Source organism: Struthio camelus, chromosome 6 (assembly GCF_040807025.1).
Source record: "Struthio camelus isolate bStrCam1 chromosome 6, bStrCam1.hap1, whole genome shotgun sequence".
NCBI classification, from domain to species: Eukaryota; Metazoa; Chordata; class Aves; order Struthioniformes; family Struthionidae; genus Struthio; species Struthio camelus.
The window spans coordinates 21,367,049-21,391,340 of NC_090947.1; the positions used below are offsets into that span (position 1 = coordinate 21,367,049).

Below are 24,292 nucleotides of genomic sequence, written 5' to 3' on the forward strand. Positions count from 1 at the left end.
AAGTGAAAGCTAATGCTGTTAGAGTTGCATACAAATACCCATATATAATGTTGGATTGTGTTTCCTACTGGGTAAAGCCACAGATGGGTTAAGAGTGCTTGTTGTTGCCTAGCTAATTAGCCCGTTTGGTACCTTCATTTTTTTGCTCTGTCATTTGACCTTAAAATGAGAAAACTTCAATGATGAGATGGAAGTTTTGCATCACTGCTGTGTTTACTGACATGAAAACAGTATTGGGATTTTATGTGCGCTGTACCAGAACTTTATTTTTAGTCAGTGATGTCACAGCTTTCACATACCAGTTTTACACGTTGCCCTGCACAGGTTGGCCTAATCCCATCTTGTTTCCCTCTTACTCTTCCCAAAGTGCAGTGATGCTACCTTGGGATGTTTGTTTTGTGCTTGTAGAATGATAGAGTAGCTGAGAAGGGTTGCACTCTTCTTTCTCTTCTCCTGCCCAGTGGTGTTCTTCCCTCTCCTAGAGAATTGACAGAGCAGAGTTACCATACTAGCGGATTCATTTTGGTTTTCTGGAACCAGAAGGGAAGTCTTGTGCTACAGTAAGATCCAATAACTTGGTAAGTAGAGAAGCAGAGCCCAGCATAAACTTGAGTTTCTAGCCCTCCAGAAGATTGAGATGGCAGTAGAGGGGTCATAATTGTGAGGGGGAAAGTTCCGTCTCCTACGCACAGCTTAAACCGTATTGACCACTTATTCATAAAGTTGATACAGTATCAAGATATTGTATAGAATTGCAATGCTTTTTTGGTATGGTATCATGACAGATTCGGGTAGATCACCACATTTGCATACGAACATATGGTTCAAATGTGTTGTGTTCTTAGCAACTGGAGGGGAGGAATTTTTCGTTCTTCCTTCCTCCCCCCCCCCCCCCCCCCCCCCCCCCCCGTTCTTGCTCTGCTCTGAGGGCAAACAGCATGCTTCTTTTCCTTTTCCACTTTTAGCTCCTTTGCATGTTTTAAATCTAAAATTCTGACCTAAATTGGTGCATCTGAAACTTAAAGGAAAGGCCTTCTTTGCTTGTAAAACTTAATTTTCCCTGATACCACAATTTGTTGCAGGCGTCCAGCTTTCAGAAATTTAGTTAGAAAATATGTTAGTTCTTCATTTTTTTTTACTCTGTTCAGTATTTTCCCTTACATTTTATTAGGATTTCTTTTGCTCTGATTGAGCTGTTAGGTTAATTCAAGGTCTGACTTTTTCCTTTTGGACATAGAGTTCTCACTTCAAAAATAAGGGATACTGGAACTTTTTATTACAAGAATAAGTAGAAGGAAAGAATTTGTCCAGACCAGTTAATTGTAAAAGCATCTGTGGGAGAAGGTAGAACTAATCAGTGCATGAGTTGAAGTTAACTGTGTCTTTGAGAAAGTGTTGTTTCATGGACGAGTCATGGGTATGCTATTATATTATTGTAATTATATATTATCCAAGGAGATTACAAAAAAAAAATAACATATTATTACATGTTTATATGCATAATTAATGTCTTCTTTCAATTACAGTTCATTGCCATGAAAAGGAGGATATGATAGTTTGCTGTATGAAATTAGCTTACATGTGAAATTTGGCAGGTATGTATAGGTCTGTGATGAGTATACTACACAGCACAAAGTAAAATAGCATTAATATTCATTACTTATTTCTTAAATATTGCTTAGGCTGTCGATAAATATTAGCTGTATTGCCAAAATATTAATAAAATACCTATTTTTGTAGTTGTATTTGTGAAAGATTACATAAAGGGCTATCTGCTAACTTAGTTTGAAAGATGAGCTGTAAGGATCATGAAAATACTAAGAAGTCAGTGGCTTTCTCTCATCTGTTGGTGGTATATTCTTGACTGTTCACTTCTATCTGCTCCTTTGTTTTTTGGGGGGGGAGGAAATTAGGTAGTTATTTCTATGTATTTTTATTTCGATTGTAAGCTGTCTTGCTACATTTTCAGATAGTTTTTGCAAATAGTTGTGTTACATACAAATACTTGCCTTTCCAGCTGAGATCCGTGTTCAAAACCTACTATGTCTCTGGTTTTGTGCGTGTTCCTTACAGAACTTGGAAACCACACTCTGAAACCGTATGTCCTTGAGTCTCAGGTATTTAGATAATTCTCAGTGCAGCCAGAAGGCAGAAGTTCTTGCCCAGGGAATATTAACATCTCCTTTGGATGTTGATGTATTGATAATTTGTTGCAGTTATTGTAAATACTTTCTGCTCTCATTTTAATATAGGTAACACAACGACCTGTGGAATATGAGTGATGACAAACCCTTTTTATGCACTGCCCCTGGATGCGGCCAGGTAATGGGCTGACCTGAAGTTATTAACAAATGTCGAATAGAAGTGAAACGTTTCCAGGGACTGTAGGAAAGGGGATGTTATCATAAGTGGTAGAAAGTATCTGTTTTCCAGCTCTGCTTAAAAGCCGGTGACGGCAAGAATTTCTAGCATTTTAAATGTTTATGCAGGAAATAATATCCGTAAAAGGAAAAACTAATTAAATTACCCTGTGTGACCTGAAAACAACTTTTCTAGCCCTACCTTACTTACTTTCATTTAATTTTTTTTCAGTAAATACTAATTTGTACTAGGTAACCTGCATTTTTCAGACTATTCAAATGTTAGCCATTGTGAAACCTGTGGGCGTTCTGTCCTTAAAAATTTAAGAAAATATCTCAATTTTTTATCACTTTGCAATAACCTAAAATTTTGGTTATTTTTGCATCCGTTGTGACTGCAAGTATTTAATGGCATAGAACTTTATATAGAGGGATATATAGAGATATATAAAAAAGGAAGAGGCTAGCAGTATGCATGCCATGAAATGTATTTCAGTTTCTGTCGTAGTTTTAATATGTTCTATTAAATAGTGTTGGTAGATAGAATGCTGAATGTGAGCTGAAGAGAAGAATTGTTATTAATGAGCCTCTTAACAGATGGTTGCTTAAAAGGAAGCTGTCTTTACGCTTTAATTTAGTAACCAGAAAATGAATGAATCTACATTATCTGCTGCATGAGATTGACATCCCTGCTGTCTTTATACAGAACTAATTTCTTGAGCAAGCTGCATTTTTTCATTATGTTAATGTACTTGGATTTATTTGGATTTTGAGTTCAAAATATTTTCATTTTTGTTCTGAAGACTTTAGTTTTTACTATGGTTGGCAGCGTTAATGTTTCCATTAATGGGTCCTTTTGTATTTCAAGTGGGAAAGGACTAAGATTTTTTACTAAGTCTAGTATGTTCAGACATATCAAAAGTAATGGAAGAGCCCTGCTTTCTCCTAAGCAACGTGTTTGTCCCCATGCGATTTGAATCTTGATTTTGATGTAAACTCTGTCAGAAGTGTTTTGGCAACTAAACTTCCTAGAAGATGCATCATGGGGCTACAACAATCCTTGATACCAGTGAAGGAGAAGAAAGAAGTTCATGTCCCTGCAAATGAGCAAGGCTCCTCCAGATGCCAGCTCATATTATAGAGTAAAGAGGGAGTCAGGATCTGGAGTCCCCATTCCATCCAAAGGAGCCTGTCTAATACGTGGTGAGGACAGGAAGATGTACTGAAAACGTCTTAGAGTGAAAGAACACCAAAGTGTCTGGTTTATGTCATATCTAGAGATGTGATAGAGAGGACCTATAGATAGCTGGAGATTCAGAACCCCTGACAAGCAGACTTCTAACAAAAAATGTGTCCTTCTCTCAAACTTGAATTTTTAAATCCCTTCTCAGCTCCACACATGTATCTGTTTTCACTGAACTACCCTGTAAAACTATGCTCTAAGGTCAACAAAGCTTTCTGTAATGATTTCTATGACACTTGATGGGTATCTGTTACAAGATGTATGTGCAGTGACTTAAATTATTGGGGAAGAGTCAGAAATTTGGGTTCCCAATGTTACCAAGGAAAGGTAAGAACGAGAATATTTTGTAAAAGTCTTCTTTTTGGGAAACCTCCATCTTGCAAAACTTTTTCTTAGATTATCTCAATTAAATAACTTTACCCCTACTCCAAATGCACAGCAAACTTCAAGTTATTCTAAGTAAAGATATCTATTTTTACAGCACTTCGTTTGTCATCTTAATGCTTTTTTCATAAGTTGTGCCCAAAATTCTGGAGAAAGTATGCACAAAACTGCTGGCATACTTCGGAAAACTTGACAACTTTTAAAGTTGTTAAGTTTATCTCATTCACAGCGTTATATATCTGAGGCTGCCCAGCGTATCCTATTCTAACTGTCTTTTATGTTAGACAATGAACCGTCAAAGGCACGAGCTATATTTTGTTTCTACACTATTAAATACAGCAAAATCTGTGTTTGTGATTGCAGATCAATTTTCATTATTGTGGTAATACAAACAATACAGAAATCAAGTAGTTATAGTCAATTACTAAACATTGTCAAGCTCCATTACTACAACAAATAGCTGTTTGCTAATGGTTAGTGAAGTCTGCAGCACTGAAATTTTATTTTGGACTTTTGATGAATGCAGGTACTTGTATTACCATTTCCCTAATATCGTTACTATTTAGTTACAATGAAATTATTTATTTGAGTTCTGTTATATTTTTTGCTTGGTATTGTTGACCAAGGAACACAAGAATTGTCTGTTAGCGTAGTTAATAATAAGTAGTTAATAATACTGTAGTTAAAAATTCTACATTTTGTAAAAAATGACTTTCTTATATTCACTTTGTTTACGTTCAAAATTACAACTTTTTTTTTTTAAACTTTTTGCCACAGCGTTTTACCAACGAGGATCACTTGGCTGTCCATAAGCATAAACATGAGATGACACTGAAATTTGGTCCAGCTCGTAATGACAGTGTCATTGTGGCTGGTTAGTATATACTTTTATTGATAGTTTGTTCACTTTGCTGCAGTGTGCATACGTTTTGTCTATATTGTGTACCTAATGCATCGACTTCTGTGAACAGTGTACAAAAGGTTTTCTTTACTGTGATTGTTCACGCCATGTGCTTAGTGTTTTCCTACGTAAGTAACTTCTGTTGGGATCTGAACCCAGAATTTTATATGTAAATAACTTTTATTTGGATTTGATACCTAATATAATTTTTTAAATTATCAACACTTTAGTAATTATGTAATAAGCTTTCATATGAGAACACACTATTAAAGACCATGCCTAACATGATCTGTAAGCAGACTAAAACATGTATACGGCTTAATTATTTGTTGTCCTTTAGTTCCTTATATATGTAATGACATCAGAAGAATCAATCAGTAGTAATTCTTACTCTTTACATGGAATAGTAGAAGGAAGTTTTGTGTTGTTTTTTTTTTTTACTGTATTTCCACCTCTGAATTCACAGTATTTTCTTGGTCACTTGTAATAACTTTTTTGTTTGTCTAGGATGAGAAGTAAATAGCAGTGGATAATGGCATTCTAAAGTTTAAAGTTCTTGAATGAACATAGCACATGCTAACCATGTGAAGTTATAGTCGGAGTGTTTTCTTTGTGGTGGCACCACCTAAATAAATTTCACAAAGGCTTTCAAAATTTCTTTTTCTTTAAGTAACTAACTTATTAGGAGGAGCAGACAAATAGAACTGTGCTGCTCTTAAGCTGACTGTTGCATGTTTTTAGAATACTAAATGTGGTTCTCAGCAATTAAACCATAAAAAGGGCACCTGTCAAATGATCAGATGTGTGAGAATGAAACCATGGCAGCATTCTCTTTGCAAATACATTTCAGTGTATGCCCTCTCAATCAAAACCTCTCAGTTAAATTAGTAAGATTGCATGTAATACCAGTCATAACATTTTTAATGCATTTATTTTGCAGCAAAACCTGATAAGGCATGATTTCTAGTGGAATAAGGAGAATATGCATACTACCAAAAATTTTATAGAAATGCTTTTTTTGAAACTGATTCATACAGTGGTCAGTAAGATACCAGAAGTCTTATGTTTCCAACTTGCTTATATAAATATTGTAGGAGTCAATAGTTTTGTGTACTGTGTCACGCTTTACTTGCTTTTAGAACTGCAGCGGGCCTGAGAATAATTGCTAGTGATCACTACATGAGAGGGGAAAAAGCAAACTATCAGTGAGCTGTAAGAGCAATTTTCTCTCAGGTTTGAATGAAGTACTTCATGTAGGCCTCATCTTTGTTTGAAAACGGCGCCTGCTTGATCACTAAAATAGTCTACTATCTTAGACTAGGCAGTTGAAAATAGTTTCCTCCAGTGTCTGGATATAGACAGAAGGAAAACTTTGGTATCTTCCCAGTACTCTAAGGGGCTTACTGGTTTGCCAACTTCAGTTACTTGTCTCCAGCAGGTGGAGTAACCCTTGTGGTTGGCCTGCATGCAAGACTAAAAGGAGTGTACTTTCAAGACATTAGAGACTTTTTAACCATATTATTTCTCTCTTTCCCCCTTATCTCTGTTATTTGAAAAAAGGAAATTTTCTCCATAACCAAAATCATAAATGAATGCCACCTTACAAAAACTAAACATATTCATACTGTATTTTACTAGTGGGGTTTTTTTGTAATGCAGGTAATCCTTCACATCTCCATTTTTAGCTTGCTTTCTATCAATATTTGTATTGTGTTGTCTGGGTAAGAGTAAGAAGATAATTCTATCTAAGAAAAGAGCAAATTCAGTGACAGGCTGATAGTAAAATTGTAATAAAGTACTATCACAGTCATAGGATTTGGGGTTTATGACTTTCGTTCCAGGGCATGCTGAACTATTTTGTATCAAAGCAGAAATCAGCATTCTTTTCATTATAGAGTTCATTGATATTTTGAGTATGTTATTCTGAGTACTATACATCCTGAGAAAATCAACACAGAGCTGGTAAGTATTAATTTTTAAGGAGTTCTTCCCTTAACTACAATCTTCAAAATATGTAGTTATAAATATTTTTTTAAGAAAACTGAATGTAGAAGCATCCCAAACATCCACAAATCCACTTTTGCTTTTCCATGCACTTAGTTATTTGAAAAAAAGTGAAGTAATTGAAGTCAATTGCTAGAGAGCTTAAAGTGTTAATATTCACATTCATTGTTATAAACTCATTTAAAATAATTAACCCTATTTATAACAACTTTGTGTAAACTAAATACAAGCTTCTTAAATTTATAGGGTACCTTGGTATTTTAATCTTGTTTTTAAGTAAAGTTAAAGGATAAACCTCATTTTAATCAGATTTTTTTGACTGTTCCTTAAAGTAAGCCTGGATTTTGTTTTAGTGAGAGTCGCTGATACTTAATTAAATGATCAATTAGTTTGATATGTTGGTGCTATTTTCTTGCTTTTATTCTGAAAAAAAATTACTATAAGTTCATAAATGTTTTTTCAAAACAAAACTGTGGCTATTTTCTTTTTTTTTTTTTTCCACTATTCAGATCAGACACCAACACCAACTCGATTCTTGAAGAATTGCGAGGAAGTGGGCTTATTCAATGAACTAGCAAGTCCTTTTGAAAATGAATTTAAAAAGGCCTCTGAAGATGACATTAAGAAAGTATGTTGACAATATGGAGAATTTCCTTCTAACACTTTTTCTTCTCAGAGCTTCCACTTTTTTGATGTCAGAAAATTGTTTAAAAATCAAATTTTGATTTCTGTATTGCCTTCTAAGCTATACCAATAATTATTGTCCAACTGCTTATATATGTTGTACAAGGAGAATACAAATTTAAGATCTGCTCTTCTGAAGGTTAGTTTACCTAATTAATTTTACACAGTGAATATTGTCTTAATTCTGTTAAGACAGAGTGAGTTAATTCTTTAAGTGTCTAATATATATCTGCTGAAGTTACTCATTAGCTTTGACAGAAATTTCATTAGGTCTTGAAAAAGCAAATGATCTGAAAAGTAACGAGTTCTTATAAAAATAACCTATCTGCAAGAAAGCCATGTGAAAAGAATAGTATATGAACACCTATTTTGAATACCTAGTTTTACTTATAGAGGTTATTTTTAGAATAAACAGTAATGATAGTGAGATTTAAATCCTGACAAAATTTAGCAAAATGGCAGATTTAAAGAAGTGTCAATAATTTTGTGATAATTATGTTCAGTTTCTCAGTTAAGCAATATTGAAATCACTTGATTGAATATTGATCTCAACCCAACATCTACTTTTTTTTTTTACTACACAAATTGAAATTTAGGGAAAATTTGGAATGAATCTGTTCAGCAATTTCACATTTTCTTGAGGAACTTCCCATTTGTTTAGCTGTGGTTTCTTCTGTTTATTTTAGTACTTCCCAATTCTGTAAATAAAAAATTTGACTTAATGTACCGTTTGAGTGACTCTTGTCTTTCATCGATTACCTGATTGGCTGCCATAGGCGATGACAAGATTTTACTCGCGTGTGCAGATTTTGCAGAATTGGCATCCAGTTTTCTCCATGTCAGTAAAGATTTCAGTAGGCACTTATAAATATGATGAATTATTATCCGTTTTTGACAAAATCTTGCACTTTGCTCCCACAGTTACTTCAAATAAATTATTTTTATTGGTGCGTACTCACTGTTCTTAAAGTGAAACATATGGTAATATTGATCCTGGGTTTACTAGTACCATATTTTCTGGAGTAATTCACTAAAAATATTTAACTTTTTTTTACAATTTCTTTAATTGGTATTCATTTTCCAAACTGACCTCTGTGTTACAAGAAGAAACAGTCCTGCCATATATCTGGTTGTTTAGCCTAGGTAAGCAATCATGGCAAGGGGTGGAAAAAATTACCTTAATAGCACACTTCCTAGTTTTGTGATATTTTAGTTTTTCCTGTAGGGTGCCTCTGAAAAGAAATTCCACCTTAACAATCTTCTCTCTCCTTTAATAACATTTTCAGTAGGAAAATTAGGAATTGAATTTTAAAAAGCATGTGGAAGAGTATAGTGGAAGATAAGCTTTGAGGGAACTTTCTTCCAAAGGTATTTGGCATAGCAGACTAGGCAGCAGTATATGAGGCTTTCAGATCAATAGTATCATTTTAAATATTTTTCTAACTTTATTTCTTTGCAGCTTTTTAGATGTCCTGATGTTTTTTTCTTTACCTATATATCAATACAAAGTTTGCTTAAGCGCTTGTTTTTCTCAACAATTTATTTGGCTTTTTCAGTAAGTGTTTGCGATACTGAGTTTGTGTTTGTGCACAGTAGCCTTCCTAATATGCAAATGAAGCTAGTGTTTTTTGCTTTGTGAGATGTGATACAGTACTTTGTAGGAGGATAGTCCTTAAGTCTGGCTTTTAAATTCTGAGTTGATAATGCAATAGATGTCAGATTGTGACAACTGGATACTTAGTAGCACTTCATACCAGACATATCGTCTGTATCCTTATTCTGGAGGACAATGCGTGTGAGGGGGAAAAATGTATTATCATTCTGCAAATGCCATAGAACAGGTACCTTTTGGGAAAAGGCAGCAAGCTTGTGGAAACCCTAACATCCTCCATAACGGTATCTGTTACGCTTAGGCTGTCTGCTGCACTCCTTCCTCTGTTATAATCTTCCTGTGACTCTCAGGAAAGGAAAACTTTAAGAGCATTTTTAATTCTCAGAAAGAAAATACTTAGTCTGGCATGCTGAAGTTGAAAGACAATGTATTATTGTAGATAGACATTCATGCAGATGCTGGAAAAATATACTTGACTACTAATGTGTTTGCTTCAAGATCTTCCAAACATCAGCACCTCGCTGTTGTTATAAGGCTGATATTTCATTGTTTATATTGTAAGAATACTTAAGTATTCTTTTTTTTTTTACTAGTTGTATTTTACACTATTGCTCTTAGATGCCTCTAGATCTGTCTCCTCTTGCAACACCAATTATAAGAAATAAAATTGAAGAACCTTCTGTTGTAGAGACAACTCATCAAGATAGTCCTTTACCTCATCCGGAGTCTACTACCAGTGATGAAAAGGTCAGAACCTTTTTTTTTTCTTCTTCTTCTCGAAATTCATTTGTTGAGTCTTCTGATGATCTGTAAGTTTACACATGATGAGATAGCTACGTTACTCAGCTGATTGAAAGGAAAAAAATTTTTCATGTCAGATTTCTGTGAATATGTAGTTAATTTCTTCAGTTCTTTATTTAGCTTTACTCATCACAAATATTTCTTTGCCTCCCCCAGGTCATGCAGTAAAGCTAGAAAGGAGATCAGATGTAATGCTCCTTTTCTGCTAAAAAGAAAGAAAACAAAAAACAACAAAAAAAAGGGACTGTCTCTTCTGCTTTGTGTATCATGAAATAGCACTTATGAAAAAGCACAAAAAAGTTTCTTTAAAAAAAAAAAAAAAGCTTTTGAGGTCAGAGTTTGAGATTCTTTATGTCTGCATTTATTTGTTGTATTTTACCATCAACTGTTTTGTAGAGCAACTGGTCTTGTGAAATGTGCAAGAATGAATGGGCTATCTTTAAAAGTTAAGCTCCAAATAATTTTGTTTCAAAATCAGTACTCTTTATAGGCTAGAGCAATGTATTTAAAAGTGATGATTTTGGGAATTTGTTTTGTGTTTACTCGAGTATCGTTGAAGACCAGGTTCCTGAAGTGTTATCTGTCACTAGAGGATATTGTTGTCAAATCTCTACAGAAGAAAGAAATGGTCTGATATGAATGATAACTTTGGTATGTGACTTGGAGTGTTTTCATTACGTGGCGTTCTCTTGGAGAACACAAAATCAAGTCAAATCAGTGAGATGAATTGTTTCTATTCCTAATTCTAAAATTAAAAATACTATGAGCAGAGCATAATAAGCTCTGTGGTTTTTCTAGTCAGTCTTTTCTATGTGCATCTTTAGTGGACAGCCTGCATTTGAGGGATTTAGCTGTCTTATTTCCCAGAACCAATAGAACTTTCCTAGAATCACAGGATAAGTCAGGTTGGAAGGGACCTCGAGAGGTTCCTAGTCCAACCTCCTGCTCAAAGCAGTGTCAGCTATGAGGTCAAACCGAGTTACTTGGTACTTTATCCAATCTGATCTTGAAACCTCCAAGGATGGAGACTGCACAGTCTCTCTGGGCAACTTATTCCAACGACTGACTGTCCTCATGGTGAAAAGGTTTATCTTTATAGCCACCCCGTACCTCTCTTGTTTCATCTAATGCTTTTTGTTTCCCATCCTTCCAACATGCATCAGTGCGAGAAGAGTCATAAGGGTGTGATAGAAAACGATAACAGTTTAATAAAATTTCACTTTAGATTTGTCTTTTGAAAGCTTCACTGAGTTTTATAAGCTAGTGAAGATGAGTAATCGTAGGTAATCAAGGCAATCCTGAAATCAAAGCAAATATAATTAGTTTAAAAGAGTATATGTAAAGAGCTGCTTTGATGAAGCAAATCATATCTAAATTTTAAATCTTCTTTAGTTCATAGTTTACCAAGGTTAGTTTGTTTTTTCTCTGTGAATACTTATTGTAAACACTCTGATTTTGACAAGGAGATAATATTAGTCTCTTATTTTACAGTAGTGGTTCAATATCTCATTAACATCGTTACAAGTGAAAATTATATCTAAATGCTTGGCAGTGGTTATAAACTTGTCTCATTCATGATGTGATTTCAGTGTTGTCACTGTATTAGTGCTGAAGTGAAAAGCTGCTGCTGCTTAATGCTGTTCTGATGTCTGATTGTAGAGACAAGCTGAGCAAGGATGAGGGTGCTGCTTGGAGTGTGCTGCTGCTGAATGTGGCCTGCAGAAGTTGAGAAATGTGAGCAGAGTGTTGCTGTTTTCTCAGTTAGATTTTTATATTCTCCTTCTATCCATGTACTGAAGGAGGGAAAATACTTTTTTTCAGGGCATAGCAGGTGTTAAAATATACACCACTGTAACCCTTTCATGGGCTGAAAATATTTTAGTAGCCTTAAGTGATTACAGCCTGTTAATATACACACAAGAAGGTTCTAATTTTCTTTGTAGCTGTTAGAAGTTTCTTAAAGAATCTTTAAAATTATGCTCATTCTTTTCTCAGTTTTCTAAGAGAGTTCTCTTAGTTCCATTAGTCTTCAGTAAGAGTTGCAATTCTGCTTGGAATGGACCAAGATATCCTTAGAAGTATGTAAAGCCTTTCAGCCTTAAAATAATAAGCAAGTGAAACCTAATTTATTCTTTTAGAGCTTTCAAACTCATTAAAGTTTCTTAATAACATTTTAGAACTAACTTTTACAAGTTGCTTAGTCATTGCCAAATAGCTAATTCCCTGATTAGTTATTTTAAAATCAATTGCTTTCTAACAGTCGTCATCAATTAGTGTCGGTTGTGACCACCTGCATTTCAGTATAAACAATGCCATGAATTTATTGATAGCATTAGGAAGTTTTTGCATGATGTTTACTTTTAGATACAAAATACTTGCAAATGTGCATCTCCTGAAAAAGCTTACTCAAAAGAAACCAACCATCGTTTTCTGTAAAGTGTTTTCTGAACTTCAATGTTTTTTAATTTCAAGGATGAAAGGCTTAGTTGGAGAGGTCTTTTCAGTAAATCTCTAATATCTTTGAACAGGCTTAAACTGTCTTGTAAAGGTGGGTACAGGTAAGATCACTTTGGATTCAGTTCATGATTCTGCCAATTCATCTCTGTTTTTCTTGTTCTTAAGCAGATTATACTATAAACTATTTTATTTTAGGCAAAATCTTATTTTTAAAATACTTATTTTATGCTTCATAATAAGAGCAATTCTCTGGCTACTAATTAGTATCTTCTATCAGACTGGTGTGTCTGTGATTTTATGTTTATATGTTAGTAAAATTTCAGTTTCCTTTAGATCTGATACTTCTTAAATCTGCAGCCTGTATTACTGCCACAGTAACTAGCACACGCATGTGTTTTCCGGAGTGTAACATGAAGCAAATTAGCGTGTTAATGTGTTACATTACTTTAATGTTTGAGGATGGTGTCTGTATTTTTCTTTAAACAAAGCACAGATGTTTTATAAAATAAGGAAATAAGTATGGGCATATGAGGTTTCTACGTTTTCAGAATTTTATAGATTCAGGTTTTATTAGGAATTTGGCCAGTGATGAAATCTGTCTTCCATAGGGGTTGCTTTGTGTAATAGTTGTAAACTTCCTCTTCCCTAGTAGGGAATCAAGTCTGGGAGACACCCAGGTTACAACCAATATTTATTAGAACACTTCTTACTAATTAAGCTGTTTATTAATAATAGCCACACACTGCATTAGCTTACTTGCTCACTCACACATGCTTAGCTGGTTGGAGCAGCAGTTGGGAGGCCAATCCCAGCTGTTTGCTCAGAAGCCAAGAGTTGTACTGACATGCCGGTGACTTCTAGCTGGGTGTTCAGAAAGTTCCTCAAGGGGTCTCTCCCTTTCACCAGGTGTATGTATAATCCTGTAGCCTTTGTCTGCGTATAGCAGCCGCCATGTTCTGGGATGTCATCTGAGTTATACAACGTGTTGCTGCAAGTTCATGTTGCGTGCTAGCGGCCTTGTACCCGTTAAGTTGGTGTTCTGGGTGTATCAGTGACTGCGGATTCAATAGAACCATTATTCTCTGGGTTTATCAGTTCTTGGGAGACTTTGCCACGCTACCTCTCAGCATGTACTTCTCTCTTCAGCCTTCTGTATTCTGGTAGCCATTTCTTCATCCACACACCCAGGTGCTTAAGAACACTGTCGTGCGGCCTCACGCAGGAGAGGCTTTTGCGACACTGCTGTGGCTGAGAACGTACAAATGTCAGGTTCAATTATGTTTTTGTTTTAAAACTATGTAAATGAATACGCGGCTGCTGTTAGCTGACTTTTTCCTCTTTTTAGGGAAATTAGAGTGACTTTGTGGTGGCTACCTATTCTGTGGGTGTTATAAAAGTTGTGACTAAATATAAAAATACATAAAGGATATATATGTATTTATATATATATATATGTAAATTGTATGCAACTCTTATAAAATCTGTTTATATAAATTATACAGTACGTGTGCACACAAAATTTTACTAGTAGGCTGTGAGGCAAGAGACGAATCGTATGTGATTCATGGCATCAAGCATTAGAGTTCGCTTGACCTTCATATCTTTGTCAGAACTTGGAAAGTGAAAGATCGAAATCTTAATGCTATCTTGATAGCATTATCTGTGACAGGCCTGCAAGTGTGGCTATTTTACTTGCCACTTATTTGATACTTATTTTGATACTTATTTGATACTTACCAGTTGCTCAAGACTAGGGCACCGCTTCTGCAGATCTGCAAGCTGTTCATGGTAGTCATATTTTCTGTATGTGCAGTTGTGACCTGTTGTGAGCCAAATGACTATTTAGGGGTGTGGTTGCCATGTATGAAGATCTGTCAGGTGAAAGAAAGAACAAGAAAGCGAGTTCTTAGATCTGTGCTGCCACCGTTTGGGGCAGATGTGGGCATTGCTGTGTCAGACCCATAGGATGGGAATGGACTTTTCTGGTGGCTATTACATCCTTGGTGGAGGACAAATAACAGTGGCAAATAATAGGCAGGAAAAAATGAAGCTGAAACCAGTGAGGAATCATTCAAAACTTATTTCTGAATTAACCACTGCTAAAGTTAGATTATCAGATCAAATGTCCTCCCCTTATGTCTTTCTCTAGTTTCTCACAGTAAAGCAGCTCAGTCTCCTCCATTTTCTCCACGCTACCCTTCTCACAGATCAAGGTCTCATTAGCTGTTATACCAAGTACTTTATGTGCACAGTTTAATGCTGGCCTAATAAGATGCCATAGTCAACTCTTTCTAAATTTTTTTCCATCTCTTTGTTTCCCTGCTGTTATTTTTCTTCCTTTAACTGAAGGCTCTTCTGTAATTCAAAGTACTGTGGTTAAATATTATAGCATATGTAAATACACTGGATTGATTAAAGAAAAAGTTCTTGACTACCTCAGTATATTTCACTGTGTTATTCTCCAAAAACTCTTGCTTGCTGTAAATCTTTTAGGTCCTTCAGGAGAATAACTTGAATGAACTAATTGACTCTGATGACAAATACAGCCTCTGGGCTCTTCAGCAGAGCAAATTTTATCATCTAAAGTCCTTTCTTTTTCAAAGCCCCCAGTTTGCCAGCCCACTTAGAGTTAAATGAATGCACTCCTATGAGCACTTCATAGCTCGGTGGACATATGAGAAAAAAAAAAAAACAATCTGCAAGACAGCTAAGGCCCTACTACTTAAAGCTTTGTTGATGAATATTGAAAACTTAGGCCTAATTTAAAACAAATGGCAGTCATTGTAGCCTATGCGACACAGTTACATGTTCTCTTTGTGAAGCACTCCTTGTTTAGCAGTGGGGAAAATTACGTCTTTGCTAGTCTTAAAAGTGTAGCCTTGTGTACCATTGATTGCTGTAGCCAGTGACAAAGGAATAGATAGCTTGGAAAAATCCTATCTTAAGGTAAATCACAAGTAATATCTGACAATATGCAAGGTTCCTTGGGAAGAAAAACACTGTTTTCGGTAAGGCATTTTTAGATTCTTATAAAGCATGAATGCAGGTATTACATTATAGTTCATAATGTACTTTACTTGATTGCTGATCTAAGACTTATAGTCAATTCTGTCTGCTGTTTCCCTTCAACCAAGGAAATTTAATTTCCATGCTTAAATCATTTCTTTTGTATCAGGATGCTTGAATATTTTGCAAAGCTATGAATGTAACACACTCACGTGTTTTTAACTTAATAGCGCTCTAGTTGATGGAGGGATAAATGCTTCAAAAAGAAAATGACTTTTTTTTTTCCTTTTTAGTGATCAGTACACCTCTTACATCTCTATAAATCTGGAACAAATAAAACGGAAATGAGCATAAGGACACTGATATCCCCTTATTCAGAGGAAGGGCAGCCAGCAGCACGATGGTGTTGAAAGCACCACGGATTTCTTTCTTGGTGTAAAAAAAACTTCATACCTAATCAAAACTAAATTATTAGTAGCAGCAGCCTTATGCATTGAGCCAGAATTTGTTATAAAACTTAGATAAATGTCACTTGAACAACTTGGTTTTGATGGTTTAAATGATTCTTTCAAAGGTTACTTTTTGTTTTTTAGTTTTTTTTTATTGTGTAACTAATTCTACTTGCATAATGTTATAGATCTTCTGACTTGTCCCATTAAACTGTGTTCATTGCACAGTCTGAATTAGTGGTATGTAATTGTATTTTGCAAACTGATTGATCTTCGTTTTTCCTCAGGAAGTGTCACTGCAACAGACTGCACAGCCTACATCAACAATAGTTCGTCCAGCATCGCTACAGGTTCCTAATGTGTTGCTTACAAGTTCCGACTCAAGTGTTATTATTCAGCAGGCGATACCATCACCAACATCTAGTACTGTTATTACCCAGGCTCCATCCTCTAACAGACCAATAGTGTAAGTTGCATAAATCTTAGTAAAATGTTTTCTTACCGATTCTGAAAACAAGATTTTTGTCTTGCATATTGTGACTTACCATTTCTGCAGTTGATGTTCAAATTTGAGATGCTTTAGTGTAGTGTGGTGGCACAGCAGATGCGAAACATGCTAGTTTCATGACATTTGAAATATAGTTCTATGTTCTCCACGTCACTGAGTCTATACTTTTATTTCTAAATAAGTATTATGTTACAGCTGTACAGAAAAAATAACATGTGTGTATAAAACTTTTATATATAAAAAAAACTTACGAGCTAAGTTTTAGTCAGGGTTAAAATAAAATTAATAATGTGCCGAACTTGTTCTCTTCTCTATACACATTTTCTTTTATATACTTCATTCCTTTTGCAGACCAGTTCCAGGTCCTTTTCCTCTGCTGTTACATCTTCCTAATGGACAAACCATGCCTGTTGCTATTCCTGCCTCAATCACAAATTCTAATGTGCATGTCCCTGCTGCAGTTCCAGTAAGTAAGCATGATGCTTTATTAATTTGAAAGTGTTGCAGATTTGCTTAAGTGCAGCATTGAGCTTAGTTTTATAAGAGCTTGATAGCTTTTTTGACTTCAAAGGGTAGTGGTGTCGTATGCTCTGTCTTACGATAACATGCTCAGGTTTTCTTCATTTTTATACTTTATCTGGTCAGCTTGTTAGACCTGTCACCATGGTGCCTAGTATCCCAGGGATCCCAGGGCCTTCCTCTCCACAGCCAGTGCAGTCTGAGGCTAAACTGGTAAGTGAAAAACTTCATTCTTCCTCAAGAAGAGTAACTTGATAGATTAATTAAATTCTCTTGCTTTTTGAAGGGCTTTAACTTATTTGTTAATTTTTGTTGGTCTAAAATCTACAAGTACAAAATTTAATAAAAACAGAAAAAATAATAGCTGCACATTTAGTTATTTATTTCCAGCGTATGTTAGTTCTGTTGCGAATGGTTGTTCTGATCTTATTTCGTATTATTCTTTGAGGCAAACCAGATTTTTTTTTTTGACTAAGCTCCTTCTTGTTCCTTGTATTGAACCATAGCAAATATTATTAGTTGGAAGAAAGAGAGGACTGCTGTCATGTCAGCATTGAACTTCACCTCAGAGAAGCAAAATACGATGTTCCTTTCCAAAGGAAGGGATATTTCGTGGCAAAAAGGGACTGTAGGAAATGAAAAGGCCTTTTAGCAATATTCTCAAAACTTCAATATAATCCATTTTGCAAGACTTTTGTCACCAGATGTGAATTATTGTTACACATAGGAAGTTGTATGGAGTGTGGGTAGTTTCTGTTGAAGGGTATTTTGGGGAGGAAGAGATTGGGGGTAGGGTTGAGAACTGAGATTGCCTAGGAATGTTGTGAGTAAACTAGGCAGAAGAATTTTTTGCTTAAGCTGCTTTAAGCAGATGGTATTTTCAAGTAGTAGATGGTAGGTAGAACTTCTTGCAAGTTTTTCTACAACATTAGGTAATTGCTTCTGGTCTTACTGTTTTGTTTGTTTGTTCCAGGTATTTTAAAGCAGTAGGAAATCTCTTCCTACTTCTATTTATGTATTTGTAAGATGTCTCTATAAACTGTTATGTGATGTAGTGTTCCTCTTCTGACTTTTAATTTGTATTGAAAAAGAATCAGGAACGTCTGCTAGGTAAAATGCTTTTTTATATATCAATATTGTTAAGTGAAATAGGAGGATTAAAGAATGTCAGGTCTTTCAGGAGGGCTTTCTCATGGCACGAGTAGTCAGCCTTGTTGTTACAGATGCTTTGACGTTATATATGGAGCTGATAGCAGTAGTTGATGGAACAGTATTGAGGTGAGACTTGTGAATCCCCTCGTCATCCTTTGTGTCACTTCTCTTAACTTAACCTGTGGACATTCTTTTCTTACCTATTTTTTTTTCTCCCCAAACCACAATATAATCAACAATGAGTCTAGGAAAACTAATTATTTTGCTGTCTGGAGTAACAGGATTCTAGTAGAGTGGGAATACTATATCATGTTCCATAAATACTGAAACCACGGTGAAGAGCTGGTCACGAGTGCACTGACTTTTCCTGATGCTATCAGGTCGTCTTTCATTCTTCTGCTCTCTTGAGGAGGATGATTTTCAGAATAGTTTATTTAGGGATAGAAAGGAAGTGGATCTGTTTCTGTACATCCTTATTCCCCTAGGAATGGGAAACTCTTTTCAGAGTTGGGGAAATATTTAACTGAACCACCTCAGAGGATGTGAATTTATCCTTAAATCTGGGAGAGAAGAATGTAAGAAAGGGAGAACAAGAAATGTGGAAACGGCACATTGCTTTGAATCAGGAGACTCATTCACTAAATTCTGCTATGTGAACTCCAAAAGAAATTAGTTCCAAATAATTTTGTTTAGCTGGGCAAGAAATTAACTGGTTAAGCATATTACTGAGTGTTCTTTCTTTTGAAGGTTTTATTTGGGGCAAAAATGTGTGTGTGCAGTGAAGATTGGATCTCACATAGGAAGTAGCAATCACTCAGATACAAAGAAAAACAAAGATTGTTAGACTTAAAATTTAACAGTCTCATTAGTTTTCTCGTTAGAATTTAGCTAATATGTGCACTTCAGTGATTGCTTATCTTTTTTTAAATGAGACTGTAAAAGGATATTTGCAATATTTCTTCTTCCTTTCTTGTCTGCTAATATAAAGCATGAGCAGAATTCAAGAATATCAGAATTATGTACATTTCTAATGCTCGTTTACTTTTATATAGTGCCTATTCACAAAAATAAAAAACTTAATTTCTTATCACTCTTATAGTAAAAGCAGTTTAATGAAAAGCTCTGATGTTTACAGAGGAAAGCTTCCAACAGGAAGACTAACTCACTGTGCCATGTGATGCATTGTTGGCAAGTATGCCGTGGTTTATTAACTTTGAAGTTTCATTTAATTTTCAAAATTTAAGTCTTTGTGATGCCATATCCTTTCTTTCTGATATTACCTCCTGAACGACAGTGTTTGCTTGCTGTATATCAAATTCTGCGAATATATGGTAATCACGCACATTTTCTATTTGTGTTCTTGTTTAAGCAAGCAGAAGACTTAGATATCTAATTTTATGCTAGCTACTTGTTTACTTTTTATTTCATTAAAAGTTTCTTTTTAAAGCTGGAATTAAGCTACTATGTGAATAAAATTTAATAAGCAAGTATACATGTTTCATCTATTAACAGTAGGCTACAATCTGTAGATGTATTGGTATATTTAAATTAGCAGAACCTGGGAACACTTCCTGAGTTCTTTTGTCTACTATAGCCACATTTCAGCTGTATTTTGGGATGAAGTCTGTCGGTCAACTACTGCTAGTGTCTTTTGGATGGGAAGTTGGTGGAGGAGGGAACATGTGATGTGTTTCCGTAGGTCACTTTGTCTCAACAAACAAGGTCCAGGAGTCAGGATTTTTATAGATCTTTGCATTTGCTTGTTTTTTTTATAATTATCATTTTGTTTTCTTTGTTATTTATTATTTGGAGATTTATTTTCTTTTTTTTCCTTGTATACTGACCTTTCGGTCTCATGTTTGTTTTTTTTTAATATCACGTTATATAGGGTAGAAATAGAATATACAGCAAATGTAACAAAAATATGCTTAAACAGTTTCCTAACTTTGCAGCTATTCTTCAGATATCGAAGTAAGCTTTATAGTATATGGGATGCTGAATTTAGAAAACTGGCTGGAGTTACAGAAACTTAGTTTCTGTAACTCCACAGTGTTTTGTAATGCGTGCTTTTGGCCATCATTGGTTAAATCTTTCTTTCATTCAAAGACCACAGCTTTTTAATACAGTATTCTGCATTTTGTACTATCATATGTATGACAGTACTCTTTTAAGGTATTCTTTATTAAAACAGATTTAACTACCTCAGAAATTTGAAATGGTTTTGAATATTCTTGGGTCCTTGTCTTCCTATTGCTTGCAGAAGTGAAATGAAATATAACTGGGGCTTTTATTCAGGCGCAAGTTCTGTTAGTGCTGTTTTTTGGAAAATATCCTTGTATCTTGTACAGAAAGTGGCATTTGATAGTGAAAATCAGTTGCAAAATCATGTGGCATGCATCATATAAATCGTCCATTTTCATGAAATGCTCTGTATTTGTTATGCAAAAGAAACTAAATTCCATATACTTCAATAAAATCAAATGCATAAGTCAGTTTTGTGGTATTTGAGAAGCTTAGAAGGTAGATGTAATAGCTGCAGTTAAGAAAAAAACTTCCTCAATAAGATAAGGATACATAATTCTAAATATTTCAGAATTGCCTCTGATCTGTTTGGGAGAAGATCAGAAATTGTACACTCTTCATATACAAAAAGTGAGTGATGAGCTATCCTAGTTGTAAAGCCTCCTTTTCTTGAGTGTGCAGATTGTGGATGCAAACTTAATATTCAGATCCTTCCATGTAGATTGCAGAAGTTTCAGAAGAAATTTAAAAGTTGCTCCAACTTTTACACTGAATGTTTCCTTTCTTTTCCTCCTCCCCGTATAAAACCTTTTGTCACAAACTGAGAAATGCCGTACACACCGTAGGTAACCAGTCGGTTTTCTGGAGGGGGTTTCTACTGAGAACTGACGGAGGGCAGCCTGGCAAACGTTCAGAAACCTACATTAACTTGCTTGAGCCCGGCATGGGACCTTGTGTTCAGCAGAATTCTCCTGACCTGTCTCTGCATGCCGAGCTAATCAGCAAACACCTAATGAGCCTGCTCTAAAGAAACAGACCCTCTCACAACCTACTTCATTTTCATATGTTCTCTGGGGGTGGAGAGACAAGACTTCATAAGGACTGATGATGCTGCAAAGACCACAATAATGATAATTAACTTGCTGAATTTAGAAGATTATGCTGTTAATTAGTTGCAAAATAAAGATAAGTAATAGAGCAGCAGATGGTAGGATAACACCCAGGAGAAGGAGGGTTATTACTCTGATGAGCTTTTGTGGCAGATATGAAATATGGATCTGAGTTTTTCATAAATTGTTTCTGGATAATATTATCTTGTTTCTGTGAGCTGTTGATGGAATGATCTAGTCCTACCAAATTTTGACAGATGTGATGAGGATTTGTTTTCAAGGATATACATGAACAACAAAACCTTACTAATAAAGACTTTAAAAGCTGTTAAACTAGTTGAAAATACCACTTTTAGCTTGCCTTTAATAACCAAATAAAATTAAGTAAGCCTTGGCTGTGATCAAGATTCCCTGCGTAATAATACTTATATTTCTTCTGATATTTGTTACAATATATTTGATTTTTAAAATCGAGATTCATAATATTCGGGGTGACTACCTCACTACTCACTGAAAGCACAACATCCACCTAATATTTTATTCCAGCATTACCTTCTGAGATGTGAAACTATTTGTAAACACAGTATAGCTGGATATCTCCTTATGAAAATCTGTAGTTATTCCTCGGTTTTCACAATATTTCTTCATCTGGGGATAATTTTAGGCATAATAAAACTGCTTGAATTTCATAAACTTTGAACCTCTGTGGTTTAAAACAAAAACAATGGTTTCATGTTTCTGTAGTAACCTCCACTTTCAAATGCACAAAATTACTATATTTAAACGTTGGAGTTACAATATGCAAAGTAAAGTCCTGCTTTGACTCTTTGCATATCTGTTGTGCCTGATGGTATGTGTTTTACAATGTAGATAGTATTATGCTATTTCCTACACTTTCTACTGCTATTTCAGGTTAAATGTAAAGTACAGAAATATATATGAACTTATTTTCTTTTTTAGTTTAACTTTGCAAATATGGTTAATTCATTTCTGTAACATAGAAATGAAGAGGTAGAAAAAATAGTGCTACACAATAACATACAAATATTTGTTTTCTGTGCAAAAAAAACCCCAAATGCTAATCAGTTTTATTTCATCTTGCAAATCTTCTGAACTTGGGCGCTCTCTCACTAAGGAAATGAATATACTAGTGAAAGTTTTTTGTTTTTTTTTAAATAACTGACTTCAAGCAGACACTACAGAGCATTTTCAGGACTTCCTAAACTTCATTGGTTTTGATTTTTTTTTTTTTTTGTGGCAAATGTTTGCATCAACATTTGTTCATGCAGTCGCAAGCAGAATGGGACAGACATGCAGGCCATACGCATACTAACCATAAAATGTGTGTTCCATTGCCATGAGAATTGCAACAAGTTAACTTGTTATCACTGAACTTCCCTATCCAGACACTTTGATTGGGTGAAGTTTAACCATTTTCATTTTTTGTGGCAGAGGAGTAGACGTATGGTAAGTTGCTATGTCTTGGCTGAGTAATTTTTGAGCGACAGCAACTTTTTAGAGCTTGGTAGAGTGTTGCCTTGAAAACAGAGAACATACCTTCGGAAACCTCAACAGAAATAGTGGTGGGATAAATTAGTTATAACTTCTCTACTGTCTTGATTTTGCCTCTTTGTTATTTGTCATGCATCCTGCTAAACAGCGAGTTATAATTTAAGAAATACTTCCTAGGATAATTCCAATAATCAATGAAAATATTTTGGAAAAAAATCAAATATTAATAATTTGTGGAAAGGCTATTAGATAAAACTGTCAAACCAGGATGAAATATTTGCTACTTTCTTTTTAAAAAAAAAATGCTGGGGTGGTGTGTCTCCCTGATCGTTTAGGAAATTTTATCATTTAATTACCAGAATTACAATTTGAACTTTAAAAGAATAAAATCATTGCTAAATCAACCTTTGAATTCTTGTATTGGAATCATATTGTTTAGTAATTTTAGTTAAACAAGCTTTCCTACCTTTCTGCTCTTGTTTAGCTGGGGACATGAACTGAATTTTGTTTTGTTTTGTTTTCCTGTGGTGAGTTAGGAAGGCACAAGTTTTTTTCTTCATGTGTGCTTTACTGCTGTGAAAAAGGAGTTAAGATAAATATCTAATGGCTTAGGATTTTCAGCGTACTGTACACATAATAAGAATTATGGGCATGTGTTATCTTTAGGTTTTGTGTCTTTCTGCCCCAATACCTGCAGCTATAGCTCAAGTTATATTCTTTTAACAAGAGCTGGGAGGATTTGGGGAATGGTTTGGGGGAACTGCTGTAAATTTGTCTTGCATACTTTTCTAAAAGCACCTTCTTTGATCCTGATGTCTATCCCAATGCTTTAACCGCAAAACAAAAACCACGCCAAAACCCGACTGTGTATGTATTTCTGTATGTCGTCTTTGTTTGTGATTCATCCCCATGAGTGCACGGCTCAGAGATCAAATTGTGTTTGAAATTTAAAACTGTCGCAATATGCAGAGTCAATAGAGCTTACCTGAGTTTGTTCAGGTACGCTTAGTTTGACAGTGTCCAGCTTTTGAATGATTTAACTCTATTATATTTTGCTACTGTCTAATTTCTTGTATTCTTAAGGGGAAGAGGGGGCTTAAAAGAAGTCCCACTTATTTATTCTGCAGCGTGGATTATGAGCCAGGACCCAGGCTTTTAGAAGTCAGTCATATGTTTGGTCGACTTGTATAAGGTTATGTAAAGAATGTCCATACGGAGCTGTAAGGATCATTTTGGGTTTGTTTTTTTTGTTTGGTTTTTTTTTTGGGGGGGGGGGTGGCAGGGGGTGGGGTGGTTGGAACCCACACACTTGAGCTACAGCAGTCACCATCTGGGATACTGTGTGCTGTCATATTCAATGTAGACCAGTCACTAGGGAAGAGATGTTAGAGAAGTCACTGACTAAATATTTCTTGACAGCAAGGCAGCAGAGGAACACTGGGAACTTTCTAGGTTCTTTTTGCACTCGTCAAAGGGGATATCTACTGGTGGTTAGAAACTATAGTCAGCTACATGGATTTGATGGTTGATGTAACTGATCATATTACAGACCTTAAGATTTTTGCCTGT

At 35.1% G+C, this 24,292-nt stretch overlaps 1 protein-coding gene across 11 annotated transcripts in view; it reads left to right on the forward strand.

Moving 5' to 3' along the window:
- Nucleotides 1-24,292, forward strand: part of ATF2 (activating transcription factor 2) — a 53,769-nt gene that overhangs the window by 8,862 nt on the left and 20,615 nt on the right. For 9 of the 11 annotated variants that reach the window (XR_011141901.1, XM_009681770.2, XM_068948510.1 and 6 more), the window contains 8 exons: nucleotides 1,527-1,595; nucleotides 2,253-2,322; nucleotides 4,765-4,861; nucleotides 7,402-7,520; nucleotides 9,807-9,935; nucleotides 16,189-16,367; nucleotides 16,761-16,875; nucleotides 17,055-17,141. Coding sequence is in view for 10 of the 11 variants with exons in the window: in XM_009681770.2 (XP_009680065.1) it covers nucleotides 2,275-2,322; nucleotides 4,765-4,861; nucleotides 7,402-7,520; nucleotides 9,807-9,935; nucleotides 16,189-16,367; nucleotides 16,761-16,875; nucleotides 17,055-17,141 (774 nt within the window). In the remaining variant the exon portion in view is untranslated. Of the gene's footprint in view, nucleotides 1-482; nucleotides 579-1,526; nucleotides 1,596-2,252; nucleotides 2,323-4,764; nucleotides 4,862-7,401; nucleotides 7,521-9,806; nucleotides 9,936-16,188; nucleotides 16,368-16,760; nucleotides 16,876-17,054; nucleotides 17,142-24,292 lie in introns of all 11 variants that reach the window. The other 2 variants (XM_068948508.1, XM_009681772.2) reach the window with 1 other exon arrangement.